We start from the raw sequence: 18439 nt of genomic DNA, 5'->3' as shown, positions 1-18439 counted from the left end.
CTATTGTATTGATAACATTTCAATTGAAGAATTCGTCAATGATCTTCTTGGTGGAGAAAATAGGAAAGGTTTGGGGGGGATTTGCAAGGAGTTAAGACTCCCTTCCAACATTTCCACCACCCTACTCATTGATGGTCGGTTTGAGGGGTCAATTTGTATGCACCACAAACTCACTATTATCATCTTCCTTGCATAGTCTTCATCTCCTTCCTTTAAAAGGCGGAGCAGTCCCAATTCTTCATTTAGTTCAAGATGCTTGTAAATCCAATGTGGAAAATATATTTCACTTGAAAAATTAACGGTAACATCAACATTCTTTCGGCCTCCCACCATTTCTAAGACCATCATTCCATAGCTATAGACATTTGACTTGTGATGTGAGAGACCCCTCCAAAAGTTCTACTAAACACTTCTGGGGCTATATATCTCGTGGTCCCCCTTGCACCCACCATTGATATAATACTCTTTTCTTTAGGACATATTTTTGAGAGGCCAAAATTAGAAATTTTTGGACAGAAGTTCTCATCTAATAGAATGTTGTGAGGCTTTATGTCAAAATGCAAAATTTGTGTGTTACAACCTCTATGCAAGTACTCTAAGCCTCGTGCAATGTTGTATAATGTTTCCCACCGCAGTTGATGATCAAAATTCGAAGGATTTCTTTTATATATGAACTTCTCAAGAGATCCATTAGGCATAAGCTCGTAGATAAGAGCTCTTTTAGATCCCTCAGAGCAAAAGCCCTTAAGAGTGACAATGTTAACATGGGAAGTCCTGCTAATACTTGCAACCTCGTTAATGAATTCCTCTCCATTACCTTTCGATTCTTCCAGAACCTTCACTGCCATAAAACAACCATCTTGTAATTGCCCCTTATAGACACAACCATAGCCCCTTTGGCCTAATTTATTATTAAAGGACTTGGTCATTGACTTTATATTTGAATATATGTATCTTCTAATAACAAGAGGTTCATGATTCCTTAGAAAGGCCTCGACACTCTTATGAGTTAGATTTTTCTTCTTCCAAAAATTAATAATCTTAATTGATGAGAACTTTCTCCAAAAGTAGCAAACTATAACCATCAGAGCTCCAATTCCAATAAATAAAGTGATTGTAACTGGAATTAAAAAAAAAAAGTAGAGATTATGAAGTTATGTGGTGACACGATAGTAACTTAAAACAACTTAGTGATAATGTCTCGATTCTCAATAAAATTGCATTTTACAATGTCTTGAGGCCCTCAATAAAAATGCATTTTCTTTGTGGTGACAAATGACTAACAATGAAGAAGCAAATGCTAAGGATGATTTGGCATCTAGTACCTTAAGTAGAATAAAGGAGTTAGGTTTTGATTGACAGGAGATAGGGAGCCTTGGTGGAAAATCGTGAACTATGAAAATTTTAGCTATTGTACTAATGGATTCCATCCATGTAATTGATACAAGTGCATCATATTGAACCATAAAAAATTGATAGTGGAACCTGTTAGGACATATGTGTTTCATTTGTTAAGAACATATGTCATTCATTTATGTAATTGGCTAATCCTTTGACAAAATGCACTTTACTTGTATTTGGGTAGATCTAGGATGTGTTTAATACTTCAAGAAACATGTTGTTCAAGTCTAGTATTAAAGCCATAAAGATTGGACCAAGAAACAAGTGAAGAAAAGCTATTAATTAAAGCTGGATAGATAGCTCGACACCTGCGGATAGATAGCTCGACACCTGCGGATAGATAGCTCGACAACTGCTCGACACCTCTCGATAGCTGGTGGATCGATCGAGAAAGCTCCTGTCTCCTCGACAGCTCCTCGATAGCTTCTCGATAGCTATATCTATCGAAGTTTAAATCTCGACACCTTTCGATTGATTGAGGTTATGGGAATTTAGATTTCCAGATCTGATTTTCGGCCCAAGCTTATGTATTTGTGTAGGGTTTCTTTTCTCACAATCTTGGTCCTATATAAGGCTTATTTTAGAGGTCATCACATAAGAGAATACAAGGAGAATATATGCAAAAGGTGACCGATGCATTATTCTCTCTGAAAGAAGCTACTGCGTCTTTGCATCTTAAGGTTTTGTAACCAAGTGCTTCTTGATCTTCATTGTTGATGAAGTGAAGAACTTTGCAACCAACATTCTTCTTTCTCAAGTTGGTGAGTGAGTCACGTACTGGGATTCGTGCAAAAGAGTTAGTCACGTACTGGGATTCATGCATCAAAGGGTGGCGTTCATATATTGAAGAGTTCAGAGGTTTTGAACCGGTAGAAGATTTCTGTTGTGAGTTCATCTACTGGGATTGTAGAGTCTAGGGACAAAGATTTTGTACTAGATCTGAAACTTTTCTTTTCTATAGTGGATTGCTTTTCGGGAAGGTTTCCCTCTAGATTTTTTACTATGAAACTGGTTGGTTTCATTGGTTTTCCTGGGTCATCATATCTTGTCTTATTTATTTTTCCACTGCATTATTTTGACATGATATTGATGTTTGTTTGTTTTAATAAGTTTTATTGATAATAAATCTAATTAACAACTTGGATTTAAAACTTGTTAATTCTATCAACCGGGGTCTAAATTTTCCCAACAGAACCTTATATCATTGCATAAATATACAATAATTACTATTAGACACACTATGTGAAGGGGTAAAAAAGGGGTCACATTTTATGTGTTGAAGACAGATTAGATCACTCCCACACAGAATCATTTGAGTTCTATAGAGGATATGCTATCCAAGCAAACATGTGTATATTAGTATCAACAAAACAATTTGATTAAAGAAGTATGTTACTTATCACCATCGCTTTCAATTTTTGACACCTTGTATCTAAAGCACCAAAGAACATCACTGTTAGTTGAATAATAATAATAAAATTTAATGTATCAAATTAACAGAGCCAATTTTTTTTAATTGTTATTTTTTATTATTATAATCCCGATAGTATTTAAAAAAGAACAAGGAAGATTTGTCTACAATTATTTGATATAGAATGGAACAGAAATATTTGCAGTTCTTGCTAGGGCTGTCCACAGGTCGGGCCGAGTCGGTTTTGGGCCCAACCCAGACTCGACCCACCGGTGTCGGGTGGAGGGGCAGAGGAACCCGGAACCGACTGCCGGAAAAATCGGTTGAGTCGGTTTCGGGTGCGAGTGAGCGTCGGTCGGTTCGGTTGGTTGTCGAAGTAAAAAAAATATCGAAATCTGAAAAAAAAAAAAAGTCGCCGGAATCTGAAAAATATTGCCGGAATCTAGAAAATCTTGCCGGAATTTGGAAAATCTCTCAAGTATCTTCATTTTTTCTCGCTGGAATCTGAATTTTTTCACTAAAAATTGCTGGAATTGGCCGGATCTGGCTAAATCCCACTAGATCTAGCCGGATCTGGTGAAGATCTCGCCAGATTTGGTCGAGATCTCGCCGGATCTGGCTTGATTTTGCAGGATTTGGCCGGATTTTTTATACAACTCTGGTTAGGTTCGGGTTGCTTGGGTTTTGGAGAAGCAAACCCGCCACTCGACCCGCCGGTATCGGTTCTTGAGGATGGAAACCCGCCGCCGACCGACTGGACCTTCGGTTTGGGTTGGAATTAGGTCGGCGTCAGGCGGTTTGGCTGGGTTGTCAGGCTCTGGTCGGATCTGGACAGCCCTAGTACTTGCACTAGGATTTACCATAACGTAAGAATGTAAAGAAATTTATATGCAAAGAACCCTACATGCATTTTCAATATATGTGTACATGTAGGTCCAATTTTGTTTTGAGTTATTCGATGTCTATATATACCTTTGTCTGCAATGGCACAATGAAACTTTCCATTCTGTTCGAGTTCACATAGACCTCCCCGACCATAACAACTGCTGCAAGCATCCGATACATACACTTGAAGGTCGAACTCAGCACTTACGAGTGAAAACAGTGTATCTTTATCTGAATGCTTTTTTCTTGGGAGCTGAATAAAGGAACATTCATCAGAAGAAAAACTCAGAGAGTCATCGTTTACATGACTATAGTAGATGTTATAGTCTCCGCAGCTCCTATACGTGAAATTTCTAGGGGAAGTAATATTATGAGTGCGATTGCATTTATACAGTGTCTGACAAGGTGTGGTGAGTTTGAAAGAGATAAATGGAGAGTTGGGAAGAATAAAATTAGTTACGGATTCGCATTTTTGGGTATTCAATGCATCGGAAAGTAAAAGGTCCTTGATATGTGTGAACAGTGTGGTGTTATTGTAAGAGAAATTTATAACTTCATATGGTCCTCTACTCCACCCCAGTTGGATCGTCGGAGGTATTTCGTCACATTTTACTGGCAATAAACCGCAATATGGGTGTGAGCTATCTGTGAATGGAAAACCAATGATACCGAGTTTTCCACATTGAATGGGTGAACAATTTGGGAGTGTTCTGTTTACTTCTTCAGCTGAGTGAAGTAGCAAGAGGTGAGAGAGAAGAAAGAAAACAAACAGAGAGACACACGACATCCCAACGTGTTTGTATAGTTTATTTTCTTCTTGCTTCATTAGTCATTACTCCATATTTTATATAATACATATGGGTTCTCTGTTTTTGCCAATCATGTGGGTTCACTGTTTAACACGGTAATAGACTTGAAAATTGGTTAAGGTAGACTAGTGAAAAAAGGGTGGTACTCATCCGAAACATGGCAATAAGTCTAAATCCACCGAAAGTTTCACAAAAAGCTTCAGACTCCCTCTTTTTTTAGGTATTACAATTGTCCTTGTTACCGTCTTTAGGTACTTGTTGGAACATGGTCTGTGCATTGCATGGCGATATCCCTTTCATACCTCGGCTAGGGACACCACCGAGGAAAGTTCCTTATCATCATCCCCATTAACGCGCAGATGAAAGACTCACTTCTTTTATGCTCTTCAAAACGTCGGAGCAGTCAAAATTTTTTGCGGAAATCTATGTGACTTGTTTATGAAGGTAAATTATTAGACACTCTTTGTCAGGAATAATGATGTGGTGCTCCTTCATTTCACATTCGTGAGAGATCGTATTATGAATTTAATTAGTAAGATTCATCATAAATGTGAGAAAATAGAATATAAAAGAAGGAAATACCACATCACCGTACTCTAGAAGTATCTAATAATTATTCATGTAAGAATCGTGAAGATGTGTGGTGTGAGTTGTGTGTGTTTTGGTACAATTAATTTCCCAAGAAAAGAGGAGCTTGAATCAAAATGGAGATAACCTAAACCTAAATTTCACCAGCCCACATGCTATCCTCTTCCATTGAAAAGCCTGTGGTTAGGGGAAAACTTGTTACACACTTGTGTGCATCCACACATGTTCGTAATAGATGCACACAAATTTGTAATAGCCATTGTCCTTCCATAAAATATTGTATGATCCTAATACATAATATCAAATGTTAGCAACTTTGCAATGCCCTTTAACAATGGGGTTCATATGGGATAATGAGAAGCCCATACTTACATCAATCCCTATTTTATGGGTCGGTTCATACATTAAGTCTCTATTTGGTTGGGGGGATGGAAAATGATAGGAGAATGGAAAAAATTTTAATTTTCTCTTATGTGTGTTTGGTTAGGATAATGAAAAAGTTGAGAGACTAAAACTCATTTGTATAGTTGAGAAGAAAAGAAAGAATGAAAAAGGTAGTTTATATAAATTTAGTCATTGACCTTATTAAAAAAAATTCATGCCTAGTTTAAAATAGGAAAAAAAAAAAAACTAAAAAAGAAGAAGAAGCAATCCAACAAATTAAAAAAGAGTAATGCTACAGTCACAAACTATTTTTTTACAACATTTTTACAAATTATTGATATGACAAATTTTTACTAGTTATAATCTGGGCCACCACTAATATAAAATTTTTACTTATCAATAATTATTTAGAAAATAATTAAGTTATATCAGCAATTTGTAAAAAATGTAGTAACATAGTTTGTGTTTGTAGCATTTCTCATTAAAAACGAAAAAAAAAAAAGGCAAACAGCCAATACAAATAATTTATCATGCCTAGTAAAAATATAAATAAATAAAAGCAAACAATCAAAAAGCAATCACGCCCAATAATCATTACCAATAAATTAAATAAATAAAAGCAAACAAGCAATGACGAGAGAGGAATCAAAACGAGAGAAGAATGATATTCAAGTCATTTGGGGGATAATTCATTTTTAGTGAGTCCAAAGAGAAAATACCCAAATCCCACAAAAATCTTTCACATTTTCCCCTCCCAACCAAACAGTCAAAAAACCTATTTTCTCCCCTATTTTCCTCTACCCCAAAATCACCCAAATGGCCTGTAAGCTACCAATTTAGAGCCAAAACCTCAAGGACCATATAAATTATCATAACGTTGGTATTAGTGATCTGGCTCAATATTCTCAGCATAACTCTTAAGTTTCCAATTCAAAGGGTTTAATGTTGTACACCTTTTGTGGTGGTAAGAAAGTGTTGTTTCTCAGTAAAAAAAAAAAAAAAAGTATCGTTTCTTTCTATTAAAACACAAATAGTTTCTGAGGGTATATTTTTGTTGAATAATCATTTTTATTTTACAAAAATACCCAAAGGACCAGGCCCATGCCGCCCATCTCCTTCTTCTAAGTCCAAAATAGAGGAGGGATGAGAAGAGATGGCAATTAGCCCATCAGTAAATAGGACATAGCCCAAGAAAGCCACACTATGGGCCAAAATATAAACATCTCTACCAACATGAACAAAGTCCCAAGCAACAAAATTAGAGAAAATAGTTTTCACATCATCTACATTATTAGAGAGAGGCCACGGTACAATAGCCGAATTACCTTCGATAATGCAAAGCTAGAACCATGGAGCAACTTCAATTGCTAGAAGAGCTGCCCTTGCTATTAATGAATAGCTTCAGTTGAGCTTTGGAAAGCATAGCTTTAGTTGAGCTTTGGAAAGCATATATCTTTTCTTTTCTTTTCCATTTTGTTGTTGTTGTTGTTGTTGTTGTTGAGAATACTAAGTATTTTAACAAACACACATGGGGAGAGGGGAGAAGATCTTAAAGAAACTGAGTGTTGTATATCTAAAAGGGTCTAACTCTTGAATATACAGCACAATCTTTAAACCTTTTCAAATTACATTCATTTTCCAATGTGGGAATGTGGGATTAACCCACTTAAATACGTATTGTTGGGCAAAATTTTGGTTTTTCCTAAATCAATGGCGGAACTAAGGTTGGAACAGCAAGGGAGTTTGTAACAAAATTCTCTCAGGTTCTAACCATTTCGGTCTACCAAGTGTCTCTCGAGATCATTGCCTCAACTTCTTTTCAAATTCTCTCACATGCCTTTTTACTGAATAGCAAATCATATTTGCTCGATCGAAATTCCTTTTTGTCCAACTTTTAGTTAAATAATAATAATAATAAAATTTTAATGTAACAAATTAACAGAGCCAATTTTTTTTAATTATTATTTTTTATTATTAGAATCCCGATAGTATTTTAAAAAGAACAAGGAAGATCCGTCTACAATTATTTGATATAGATTTTATAACAAGAAAGTTCATTATTTTTTACTTATTCTATTAATATAAAAGGAGTTAATTTGAATATATTGGGGGATGTAATGTTGAATGTTATAAAAAAAATTCTAGTTTGTCTTTCTCATTTCCAATTGGTTTTGAAATGAAGTGATATAACATGGTTCGACAAGTGGTATCAGAGCCAAGGTCATGAGTTCGAGTCATTGAAGTGTAATTATGAGAGAGGGATTGTTAGGTGGGCCACAATTTTACTCACTACAACCGCTCTAAAAATAGGCCCATAGGACGCAATGTTTTTTTTTTTGAGAATTGACACGATGTTAAATATTATAAAATACTTAAGTATGTCTTCATCATCATTAATCATGGTCCAGCACATGCCCAACCCAATCCAAATTGGCCTGTATGGGCGAGCAATGCTTGTGTGTGTATGGTGCCTCTTAGGATGCATCATGTATGGTGTAGGCGGGCATGGACAAAATTAGGATTTCTAGTTAGGGGGGACCGGGCATAAGCAAAAAAAATAATATCATAGAGCTCCAAATAAGCATCCATTTAGTATTAACAAACTATAAACAAAAATACAAAACACAATCATTGTTTCTTAATACATTACAATGTAATCTACCAACAAAGACAACGACACAAATCAAATAAGAATTACGTTTATTATTTCACAAAAGGTTTGATTGTTGTCACAAGTAATGACAAATACAAGAATGTAGGTGATATGCATGATGCATTAATTATAAATTTCATACTTCTTGATTTACAAATTTATTAGTTTTCAGTTAATAATTATAGCATTATGAGTTAGCAATGTGGGCAAGTGTGACAATTTTACTTTGTTATATTTGTGTTACATTTTTATTTTATTAGTTCTTTGTCTCTATCTCAAAAATAGTTAGAATAGTGTATTAATTAGAAAGAGTTAGAATACACTATATAAATTATTCAAGCATATGATCTACACTCACTCTATCACTCACATGTTGCCCCCACACATGCTGTTACCCCACTACCAACACTATTAATTTATAATAACACACTACCCTTCTATTACACAACTTAACTACTTTATTCTAACTCTCTGTCTCTAAAACACAAAGTCATAGAAATAGTCTGCCACATCTTACTTCTCACATCTCAGCTCAGCAAAACACACAAATACGTTAGTCACTAACAATACAGAGATTGATCAATTCAATCAATTCACAAACGGAAAATTAGAAAGAGGCTTTGAAGTGAGAGAAATACTTGTGAGATGGGAGTTGAGAATCACAGATCTGGCGAGGCGAGGACCGAGGAGTGGTTGGTGGCAGCGTGATCGTGGTTCGTCGGTGTTGCAGCTCCCCGCCTCTCTCTCTCTCTCTCTCCATTTTCTTGTACAACTCTTGGACTTTATTTTTCTAGTCTATATAACAATATTGTTGGTCTTTGTTAGAAGTATGTGGTTAAATGATTAAATTTACCATATCCCAATAACTTAAACTTTTGGAACAATTGGTAATTTAACATGGTATCAGAACAAAAGACCTTGAGTTTGATCCTTGTCTCCTCCACTCTACCTCCCATTTAAAATTCCCATGTGTTAGGCCTCACCTATTAAAAGGTAGTTTCGGTCCACACGTGAGGGGTGTGGGCATAACGGTCTTCTCCTAAGAGAACGGAGTACGCCTTGACTGAGTAGACTGGGGTGGAAAAAAAGATGGAGTCGCCACCTAAATTAGGTCTAGGAACCATAAATATAGCGCCTTTATGTGGAAGGACTGATCTTACTACCAGAGTATGGGTTTGGAGTTTAAGTATGGGGATGGAAAGGTGTTAGGTACCCAACCCCACCTGACTCATGGGTCGACTTCCACTCATTATGTCTTATATCTTAATCTCATTAAAGGCATGTTCAATATTGCATCATAAATTCACACACACACACACACTAACATTCATCTAACAATCAACATGGTAACAATCATTCCAAAACATTAACATACATCTATCATGGCAACTTACATCAAGCTTAGCATACATCTATCATACATATCATATTATCTCATCCAAGAAAGCAAACAAACAAGATATCACAATAGCAGAAACATAGACATGGCAGCAAGGTATTAACATTAAATACAACCCAAACATCTAAGCATAGTATCAAAGCATCAAACAAACATATTCATTATGTTTATCATCCAAAATGCATGTTCATGTGAATGCATGACTTACCTAACTTACCTCACTGCACCTATGCATCAATGCATGATCATATGAATGCGTGTTCATGGTATATCAAATAAAACATTGAAGGAAAACCTTAATCTAACGTGTTAAAGACAAACAAACACACAAAAACAGAGAAACGGAGACTTATGAGCACAGAAAGGAACAAGGCAGAAGCATGTTGTATCAAAGAAACAAAGAAACATAAGCAAAAAGATTTGGATTAGAGGTTTTGGGCTTGAGTATGGATGTACATACATAGGGCTTACGTACGCAACCCAATTGTATGCGTACGCATACTTCGAGTATGTATGCACATGTAGAACGCTTGTGTTCGCATACACGCCCCAAACCCTAACCCAGAAACAGCAAGAACAGAAACAGGCCAGAAACTAAAACTAATAAATCTAACAACGTAACATGCTTAAAGACAGAAAAACTATGTAAACCTATACTAAACAAAAATATTATAGCATATATAAACAAGAAAATCAAGGAAAACAATAATCAAATTAAAGAAAAGAAAAAGGACTTGGAGTATTACCTTAAGAACAAAGCTCATTAGCTTGATTTTGATCGTTTCTCTCAATCAATCTATTCACAATAAAATATAAAGTAATTACTAATCTTAAAACTCGAAAATCAATGCCAAAAAAGGCCCCAATTAGAAAATATTGACTTGAGGATGTTTTGTCAAAAACTCCCTCTTTGATTCACTATTTCTAGTGAATCTTGTGTTTTCCCATAAAATTTTGTGTGTGTTTTGAATAGGTACTATGTATGGTTTTTTATATTGGAAAAATGGGGGTTTGGAATGGTTCTCAAACGATGTGAAATTAATTCCAAATCTCAGCTTTAATACAAAACACTTGCCTTTCATAGTTTCTGGAAACCTAGCATGCATACGCAGGTTTAGAGCATGCGTATGCATACGCATGTCTGTGTACGCATGCCTTAGGGTTTATGTGGCCTTTATTTTCCAAAAATAGTTTTACTCAGCTCATAAAAGAGTTATATTTTTCATAAAAACCTTCTTCAAGTCAATTTCAATCTAATTAGGCCCTAAACCAAGGGCTTTAGAATTTTACCATCATTGGGGAACAGGGGCCTGAATCGTAAGAGGTACAAAATGCGGTGTCTATGAGGAGAAGTGTTAGAAGTATATGGTTAAATTATTAAATTTACCATATCCAATAGTTTAAACTTTTGAGACAATTGATTAAATTTACCATATCCCAATAGCTTAAACTTTTAGGATAATCAGTAATTTAACAGTCTCTTTTCAACTTTTTTTTTGGGTCAATATCTCATGATAAAATGGGCTGATATGTGGATATGTGGATTGCGGGTATTAATTTTTTTTATTAATTTTTGCCAATTTTTTTTATCAAATTTTGTGGGTTGATGATTTGTGATTGTTTAGTTTGATTTGTGATGCTATTTATGTTAGATTTTGGTTAAGGGCCAAGATTGGAGGGAGGGGGCCAAGATTTTGGAGGGAGGGAGGGACACGTTAGGATGCATCATGGCATATTGGCATGAAACAGAAAGGTCTAGCTTACCTCCAGTACTTTTTAATTGGAATTTCCTTTTATTTTAATAAGCAATTGCTATATCACCTACTAACTAAATAAAATGTGGAGATTAAAACCCAATACCACTTGCCATTGTGTATTTAAAATAAAAAGAGACCTCCATTAAAAAAATTACCGAAGGTAAGTCAAACCTGAAATAGAAATACTTGTAGCACTTGTATTAGGATTTAACATAAATAAGAATGTAAATAAATTTATATGTAAAGAACTCTACATGCATTTTCAATATATGTGTGTAGGCCCAAAATTTTTGGAGTTATTCGATGTCCATACCTTTCTTTGCAATGGCACACTGGAATTTTCCATTCTTGTCAAGTACACATAGGCCTGCTCCACCATAACATCTGCTACAAGCATCGTATACATGTACTTCAAGGTCGAACTCAGCACTTAAGAGTGAAAACAGTTTATCATTATCTGTACACTCTTTTTTTGGGAGCTGAATAATTGAACATTAAGAAAGAAAACTCGGAGAGCTATCGTTTAAAAAATATAGTAAAAAAATTTGGAACTGTACGAACTGCTTATAAAACCAGCCACGATTCTTGAAACCATATGGTTTGATTGTTGTTCGAGTAGTTCCATGCTTTTTTCACAAAGAGAAATTCTTAGGGTTAAAATAACTGAAATGATTAGAGTTCACAGTTAATCGGGTCAGATAGTTAGAATTAAAAGAACTAAAATGATGAGAGTTCACGGTTAATTGGATCGGACCGTACGGTCATGTCCGAATTTGAGAAGCATGATTTTAATAGTAGAACTTTCTTTCTCTCACTTATTTTCATAACAAAGAAAATAAATATTAACAGGTAGTTGACTTGGATATTGGATAAGGAAGAACTGTGAAAGCAGGCTAAAATTATTAGAGCAAGGTGGGTAGGGTACCCATATGACTCCTTCACTCTTGAGTCAAAACCTCAAAACACTCAAAACTTTGTTTAAATCTTGACCAAATCGTTTTCATCTGACACAATTAATTGCCCCTCCTGCCCCTGAAGCAAAATGGAGCTAACTTTTTTTTTTTTGGGGGTTAATCAGGTGCATATATAAAACAACAAACGGCAATTACAAGCTGGCCACTGAGGCCTAAGTACTGGCAACACGCCTATAACAAAATGGAGCTAACTAACCTGAACCCAATGTTTACTTTAAAATGTTTAAGTAATAATTTTGTAGGAAAACTTTAAAGTTTTTAAACTCAAATGACTGTAAAAAGTTGTATTGTATAATAATGTTAGATATATACAAATATATATATATATATATATATATATATATCATTAAAAAACTATAAAAAAAGGATCCTATCAATTTATGCTCAATGGTTAATCTTTCATAATATGAAATTCATATTCTAGTCATTAAAAAAAAAAAAAAATTCATATTTTAACATCTCCGTAATAAAATATTAAAAAGTTTCACTTTCAATATAAATTACTAAAGTTTTTTTCTAAGTGAATAAAAAAATTTCAATGGAAATGAAATCTGTAAAGACATGAATGACAAAAAAAACTTTAGTAGAGACGAGCAAAACTTTACAATAAAAAATTGAAATTGAGACAAAAAAATATCTTGTCTATATAACCACTGGCAGAACTGTGGTTTTTCTTGAAGGTTGGGAGCTTCCAAGAGAAGGTCTCAGTGGTGGTTTTCTCTTGGCTTGGAGGCACAGACAACTGGTTCAGATTATTTATGAGTCTCAGAATTTGGTTCACACTGAAGTGATGGACAACAAAAGTACAAAGAGGCTTTTAGATGTTTTATCTTCCTCATCCCACTGCAGCTTGTCCAAGCATAGAGTTGCTTCTAAAGTTGGTGGTCCCTGGACCCTGGCAGCTTATCATCAAAGTTGCAGCTGCTAGAGAGAAGAGGCTTAATCGGACTGGACTTGCCTACGAAGCTAAGAGCATTCAAGGAGTTATGCTTATGCAGGGGATTACCAGTTGTACAGGGAAGTTAATCGCTATAGCCATTCAGGAAGCAATGATCGAGGCAGCAGTTAAGGCTAGGAGCTTGGGATTCAACCAATTTTTGTTCCTATGTGGGAGTAAAGAGAGCTGTAAATGTCACAAATGGTTTTTGCCTCCCAGCTGGCAGGAGAGAGTTTTGTTAACTGACTGGGCTTCCTTAGCCCAAAATGATGTTTACTTTCACTCTATCTATGTCCCAAGAATTGTAAATAGCTATGTCAGTAACCTAGCTAAGTTGGCAACCACTATGCCAATTCATCACTGTATGGTCAACCAAGACTTTATGTAACTTTTCTTTCTGAACGGTATCAAAAAAAAAAAAAAAAAATAGCAAGTATTTTTTTGTTTTTATTCTGTGTGTGTGGTAAATTTCATTTTAAGCAGGTAACAAATTAAACTCTCAATCTATATTAAACTGCAAACACAAACATGTCTACCAGATATTGATTTCGGTAAGTTTTGGAAAGGTTTTAAATATTTTTGTTGGATTGTTTGGTTTCAACAAAAATACAAGATGCATGTCTCATTACAATACTCTCCCATGTTAGAATTATGTGGTTAAATAATATAATTAATTTATCATATCTCAATAGCTTAAAATTTTAGGAGAATCGGTAATTTAATAAGCTTTTAAGATAATCGATAATTTATTATGATATTAAAGTAAGAAGTTTTGAGTTCAATCCTTAATTCCTTATCTCCTCCACTCTACCTCCCATTTTCAAAATCTCATTTGTTGGGTTCTCCTATTAAAGTAGTTTTTATTTTTATTTTTATTTTTTATTTTTTTTATTTTTTAAGAGAGTTTCAACTTATGACATCCGCTCCTAATGATAACTTTTTATTATCAAACCAAGATATCAATATAGCTCTTTATTATCAAACCAAGATATCAATCAGTTTTTAGTATAAGCGGAGATTGAATCTCAGATCTCTTATACAACCATCAGAGATTTTATCAATTGAGCCAACTAGAACCCACAAGGGAGAGTATTAAAATTACATGATTAAATAATTAAATTTATCATATTCTAATAGTTTAGGTTTTTAGAGAAACGGTAGTTTATTACCTCGTCCTCAAAAAATAAATCTTATACTTATAGCTTTAAGATGACAATATAACTTTGGGATTCTTAAATATCATTTAGAAAATACAACAATGTTTTTCTTATCTTTTTCAGCATTATCTGTTTTACTTCGTAATTGAAAGTTTGCAAAATCAATCATGCAAAAAGATGTTGCATGAAAATTTATTACATACTATTATCAAATTCAAATGTTCATGAAGATAAGCATATGATAACTTTTGATGGATATAAGTAAACTAATCCTCAATTTGTTTTGATGGAAAACGTTTTTAGAAAACGACCCATTTTCCATAAAACTCTTTTTTTTTTTCTTAAACTACTCATTTTGTTATATTTAAATGATTTTATGCATATATGTTGAAGAAGAAGATTTTAATTTTTTTTTAAAAATTAATCGAAAGATAGACGGGAGAAGCAGTATTTTTAATTACAGTATCTAGCAAAAAGAAAAGGACTTAATTAAAGTAGTATGGAATCTGTCGATTATAATAGTATTATCGCTAAACCTTCTTTCCATTTATCATTGATGGTCAGTCTATTATGGTTTTTAGATCCAGACCATTCAATAAACCATAAAAGAGAAAGGTTTAAGGTTTTTGAGTTCCAACCAAGATCAAACTGAAATTGAACCGTGATAATATCATAATTAATTTAATAATTATTTAAAATATAAATAAATATATTAAATTAGTAAAAATTAAAAAAATTGAATAAAAAATCCAAATAAATATAGAGATATTATAGACATTTCACAATAAATTAATTTATGAAACCCAAAAAAAAGTTAATAGACATTTTCCCATGAAATTAATTATATACGTACGTACGTACATACATACATACATACATATATATATATATATATATATATATATATATATATATAAAAGAAAAGCAGCAACTTGAATAGTGCGGGACATTAATGTGTATAATGTTGTAATTTGTTTTTGCAAATGTGTAAAATTTTGTGATGTCTCATATAAAAAAAAGAAAAGAAAGGAAAAGAAAAGAAAAAAGTGGGTTCTAGTTAATTCAACTGGTAAATTCTTTGATAGTTGAATAAGAACTCTAAGGTTCAAATCCCGCCTACACCAAAAGCTATCATAAGGAGCAGACACTCTAGGTTAGAACTCTCTATAAAAATAAAAAAAAAGATTTAGAAAAAAAAAATTATGTATAAAAGTTCTTTCTATTTTATAATTATTTTAATATAAGATATGAAAATTTTACATAAAAATAATTTTATTTTATTAATTATGATGTCATCAGTTTAACTATCGGTCCAACCTCGATTAGACCATAAAACTGAGAACCACTCTCTTTTTCGGATCTTTGATCGGTTCAGTTTTTAAAACCATGTATATACCACTGAGAAAATTTAATAATTATATACATGGTTAGTATTAGCGACCCTGCAATGGCCTTTAACAATGAATATTCATATGGTATAATGGGAACCAAATACCCACATCCCAATGATCTATAGTTATTCCTCTTCGGTTTGTACATTAAGCTCCCAATTTATATAGTGCCAAAACCTCAAGGTCCATACAAATCTCTCATAATCGCTGGTTCAGGTGAGCTGGCTCAGTAATCTCGTCCACCTTTTGTAAAGGGCAAGTGCCATTTCTATGAATACTTTATGTTGAGGTTTGGAGATTGCATATATTTTTGGCATACATCTGGTTTTTTTATTATACTTGAGCTCACTGCATATATATATTTTTTTTTTGGAATTCCTTTGTATTGCTTTTAAATAATCAAATGAAATCTCATTTTCAATTTTCATTATGTTTCTTTTTCAAGGTAAATATGAAATGACTTTCTCTGAAATCTCCATTTTGATTGTTTATTTTTCAAAGCATGATACATTGAAATCTAATTTTATGATATGCGTGATGACAGATAAGAAGGTTGATGTCAAATTTATTATTATAAGAGGGTCAAACTAAATATATTAAGATAATTTAAATTCATATATATATATATATATATATATAAACACACACACAAATAGATTCTACATAAAGTATGCTGATCACATAATTTAACATATGTTATTTTATAACATTTAGCCAGTGTTGTAAGGTGTGAACTATCTTTTAAATCATATTGATCACAATTAACATTCTGTTAGGTTCTAAAGACTTAGGTATTTATGTATTTAGAACTTTAATGTGTATTGTTGGCAAACCATGATCAAAACAATGTGTTTAGAAGTGTTTTAGTCTTGCTCAAAGTTGTATAGTTTATGTAAAGTTGAAATCGAGCTATTGCAAAAGTTACTGTGCATTTTGGCCTGGCTTGATCGATCGAAGCTTAGGCTCGATCGATCGAATCTCGGGCAAAATGCGTTTTCTGCAGATTTCCAACTCAGTCCTAGTTGTTTAAAATGTTTAGAGTTTTCTAATTTGTCCTAAGTATAAAAGGCAAACTCTAGCCACATTTTAGTGTTGCTCATATTGCTATTTGTGTAAATCTCTTATAAGATCTAGATGAGCTTTCCTTTACACAAACTTAGGGTTTTCAAGGAAGAGATTTTATCTACACCTTGATGATCAACTCGGTTGCTGCCCTTGGAGCTTAAAGAAACAAAATCAGGTGTGCTTGTATCTGGTGGTGAATTTAAGAAAGAAGGAATCCGTGGATTTGGAGCTTGCACATGGTCGTGTCAGTAAGTTCTACTGGTGGGTAGCAATAAGAAGTTGAGCGTGGGGCCTTGTAAGTCTTATTGTATGAACTTCAATTCTTTCAAGATGGTGGATTCAAGTTTACCTTAAGGATAGTTAGGTTAAATCCTCCCCAGGTTTTTACCGGTTTGGTTTCCTGGGTGATCATATCTTTGTGTTATTTATCTTTCCGCTGTTTTGCATGATATGATTGTTTTGATTGTGATAAACTAGATTTGTGAATTTGGACTAAGTAAAAACTTGGCTAATTACCTAGGTTAATCCAATTGTGTTTTTAAGGGGTCTAAAAACCATCAAGTGGTATCAGAGTGGGTTGCTCTCTTATTGTTGATTTTTTGATCATTGAGCTAATCCTTGACCCTTGTTGTCATGGAACACGGACACTCTCTAGTTATTCCTCCTCACTTTGATGGGAATAATTATGCTTATTTGAAAGTAAGGATGAAAGTATTCTTGAAATCGATTGATGAGAGAGTCTGGAACTCTGTTGAATACGGATGGGAGAAGCCCACTACTCCTGTTAGTGAGTGGGAAACTTCTCAAAAAGAAACAGCTGCGTTCAATAGCAAGGTTAAGAATGCTATCTTTAACACTGTTTCTATGGAGGAATTTAAGAGAATCTCTAATGTTGAGGTTACTTATACTGCTTGGAATATCCTCCAGATTGTGCATAAAGGCACAAAAGCTGTCAAAATCAATAAATTGCAGCAATTGGCTTCTAAATTTGAAAGCATTAGGATGTCTGATGATGAATCTTTTGATGAATTATATACTAAATTGAATGATATGGTTAATTCTACTTTTAACTTGGGTGAAATCTATGATCAACCTAAAATTGTTAGGAAGATTCTTAGATCTTTAACTGAAGACTTTAGACCCAAGGTGACTGCCATTATGAAAGTAAGGATGTGGACTCCATTCCTGTTGATGAACTTGTAGGATCTCTTCAATCTTATAAGTTGGACCTGCCTAAAACTACCAAATCCAAATCAATCGCTCTTAAGTCAGTTGATGATGTTGAAGATGGTGGATTTGATGATGAGCTCTCTATTACAGAGATTGCTTACCTTACCAAGAACTTTAGAAATTTTCTCAAGAATAGTAACAGAAAGGCAAGAGGCATGAACACTACTGAACCTAGAAACTTTAGGAAGAATGATCCCACTAAGGTTAACAATAATGATAAACCTAGAGAAAAAGTAGGTCAATCTTCTAATAATTCTATGAGTCCCTAGTGTTTTGAATGTCAAGAATATGGTCACATGAAATCTGAATGTCCTACCTATTTGAAGTCTAAGGGTAAAGCTATGACTGTAACCCTTAGTGATGGTGAAGTTTCTGATAATGAGTCTGACTGTGACGAG

General features: G+C 33.9%; 1 protein-coding gene across 1 annotated transcript; it reads right to left on the bottom strand.

Moving 5' to 3' along the window:
- On the bottom strand, nucleotides 1–11684 carry LOC126717436 (LEAF RUST 10 DISEASE-RESISTANCE LOCUS RECEPTOR-LIKE PROTEIN KINASE-like 2.1). Its single transcript, XM_050419212.1, has 4 exons — nucleotides 11601–11684; nucleotides 3785–3950; nucleotides 676–1120; nucleotides 1–355 (listed from the first exon to the last, which is right to left on the bottom strand). The coding sequence occupies exons 1-4, from the start codon at nucleotides 11682–11684 to the stop codon at nucleotides 1–3; spliced, it is 1050 nt and encodes a 349-aa protein (XP_050275169.1).
- Nucleotides 11685–18439: the final 6755 nt, after the last annotated feature.

The sequence above is a fragment of the Quercus robur genome, chromosome 1 (assembly GCF_932294415.1).
Source record: "Quercus robur chromosome 1, dhQueRobu3.1, whole genome shotgun sequence".
NCBI classification, from domain to species: Eukaryota; Viridiplantae; Streptophyta; class Magnoliopsida; order Fagales; family Fagaceae; genus Quercus; species Quercus robur.
Note: the sequence above shows the minus strand (reverse complement) of the source record. Positions and strands in the feature narration are given on the sequence as shown.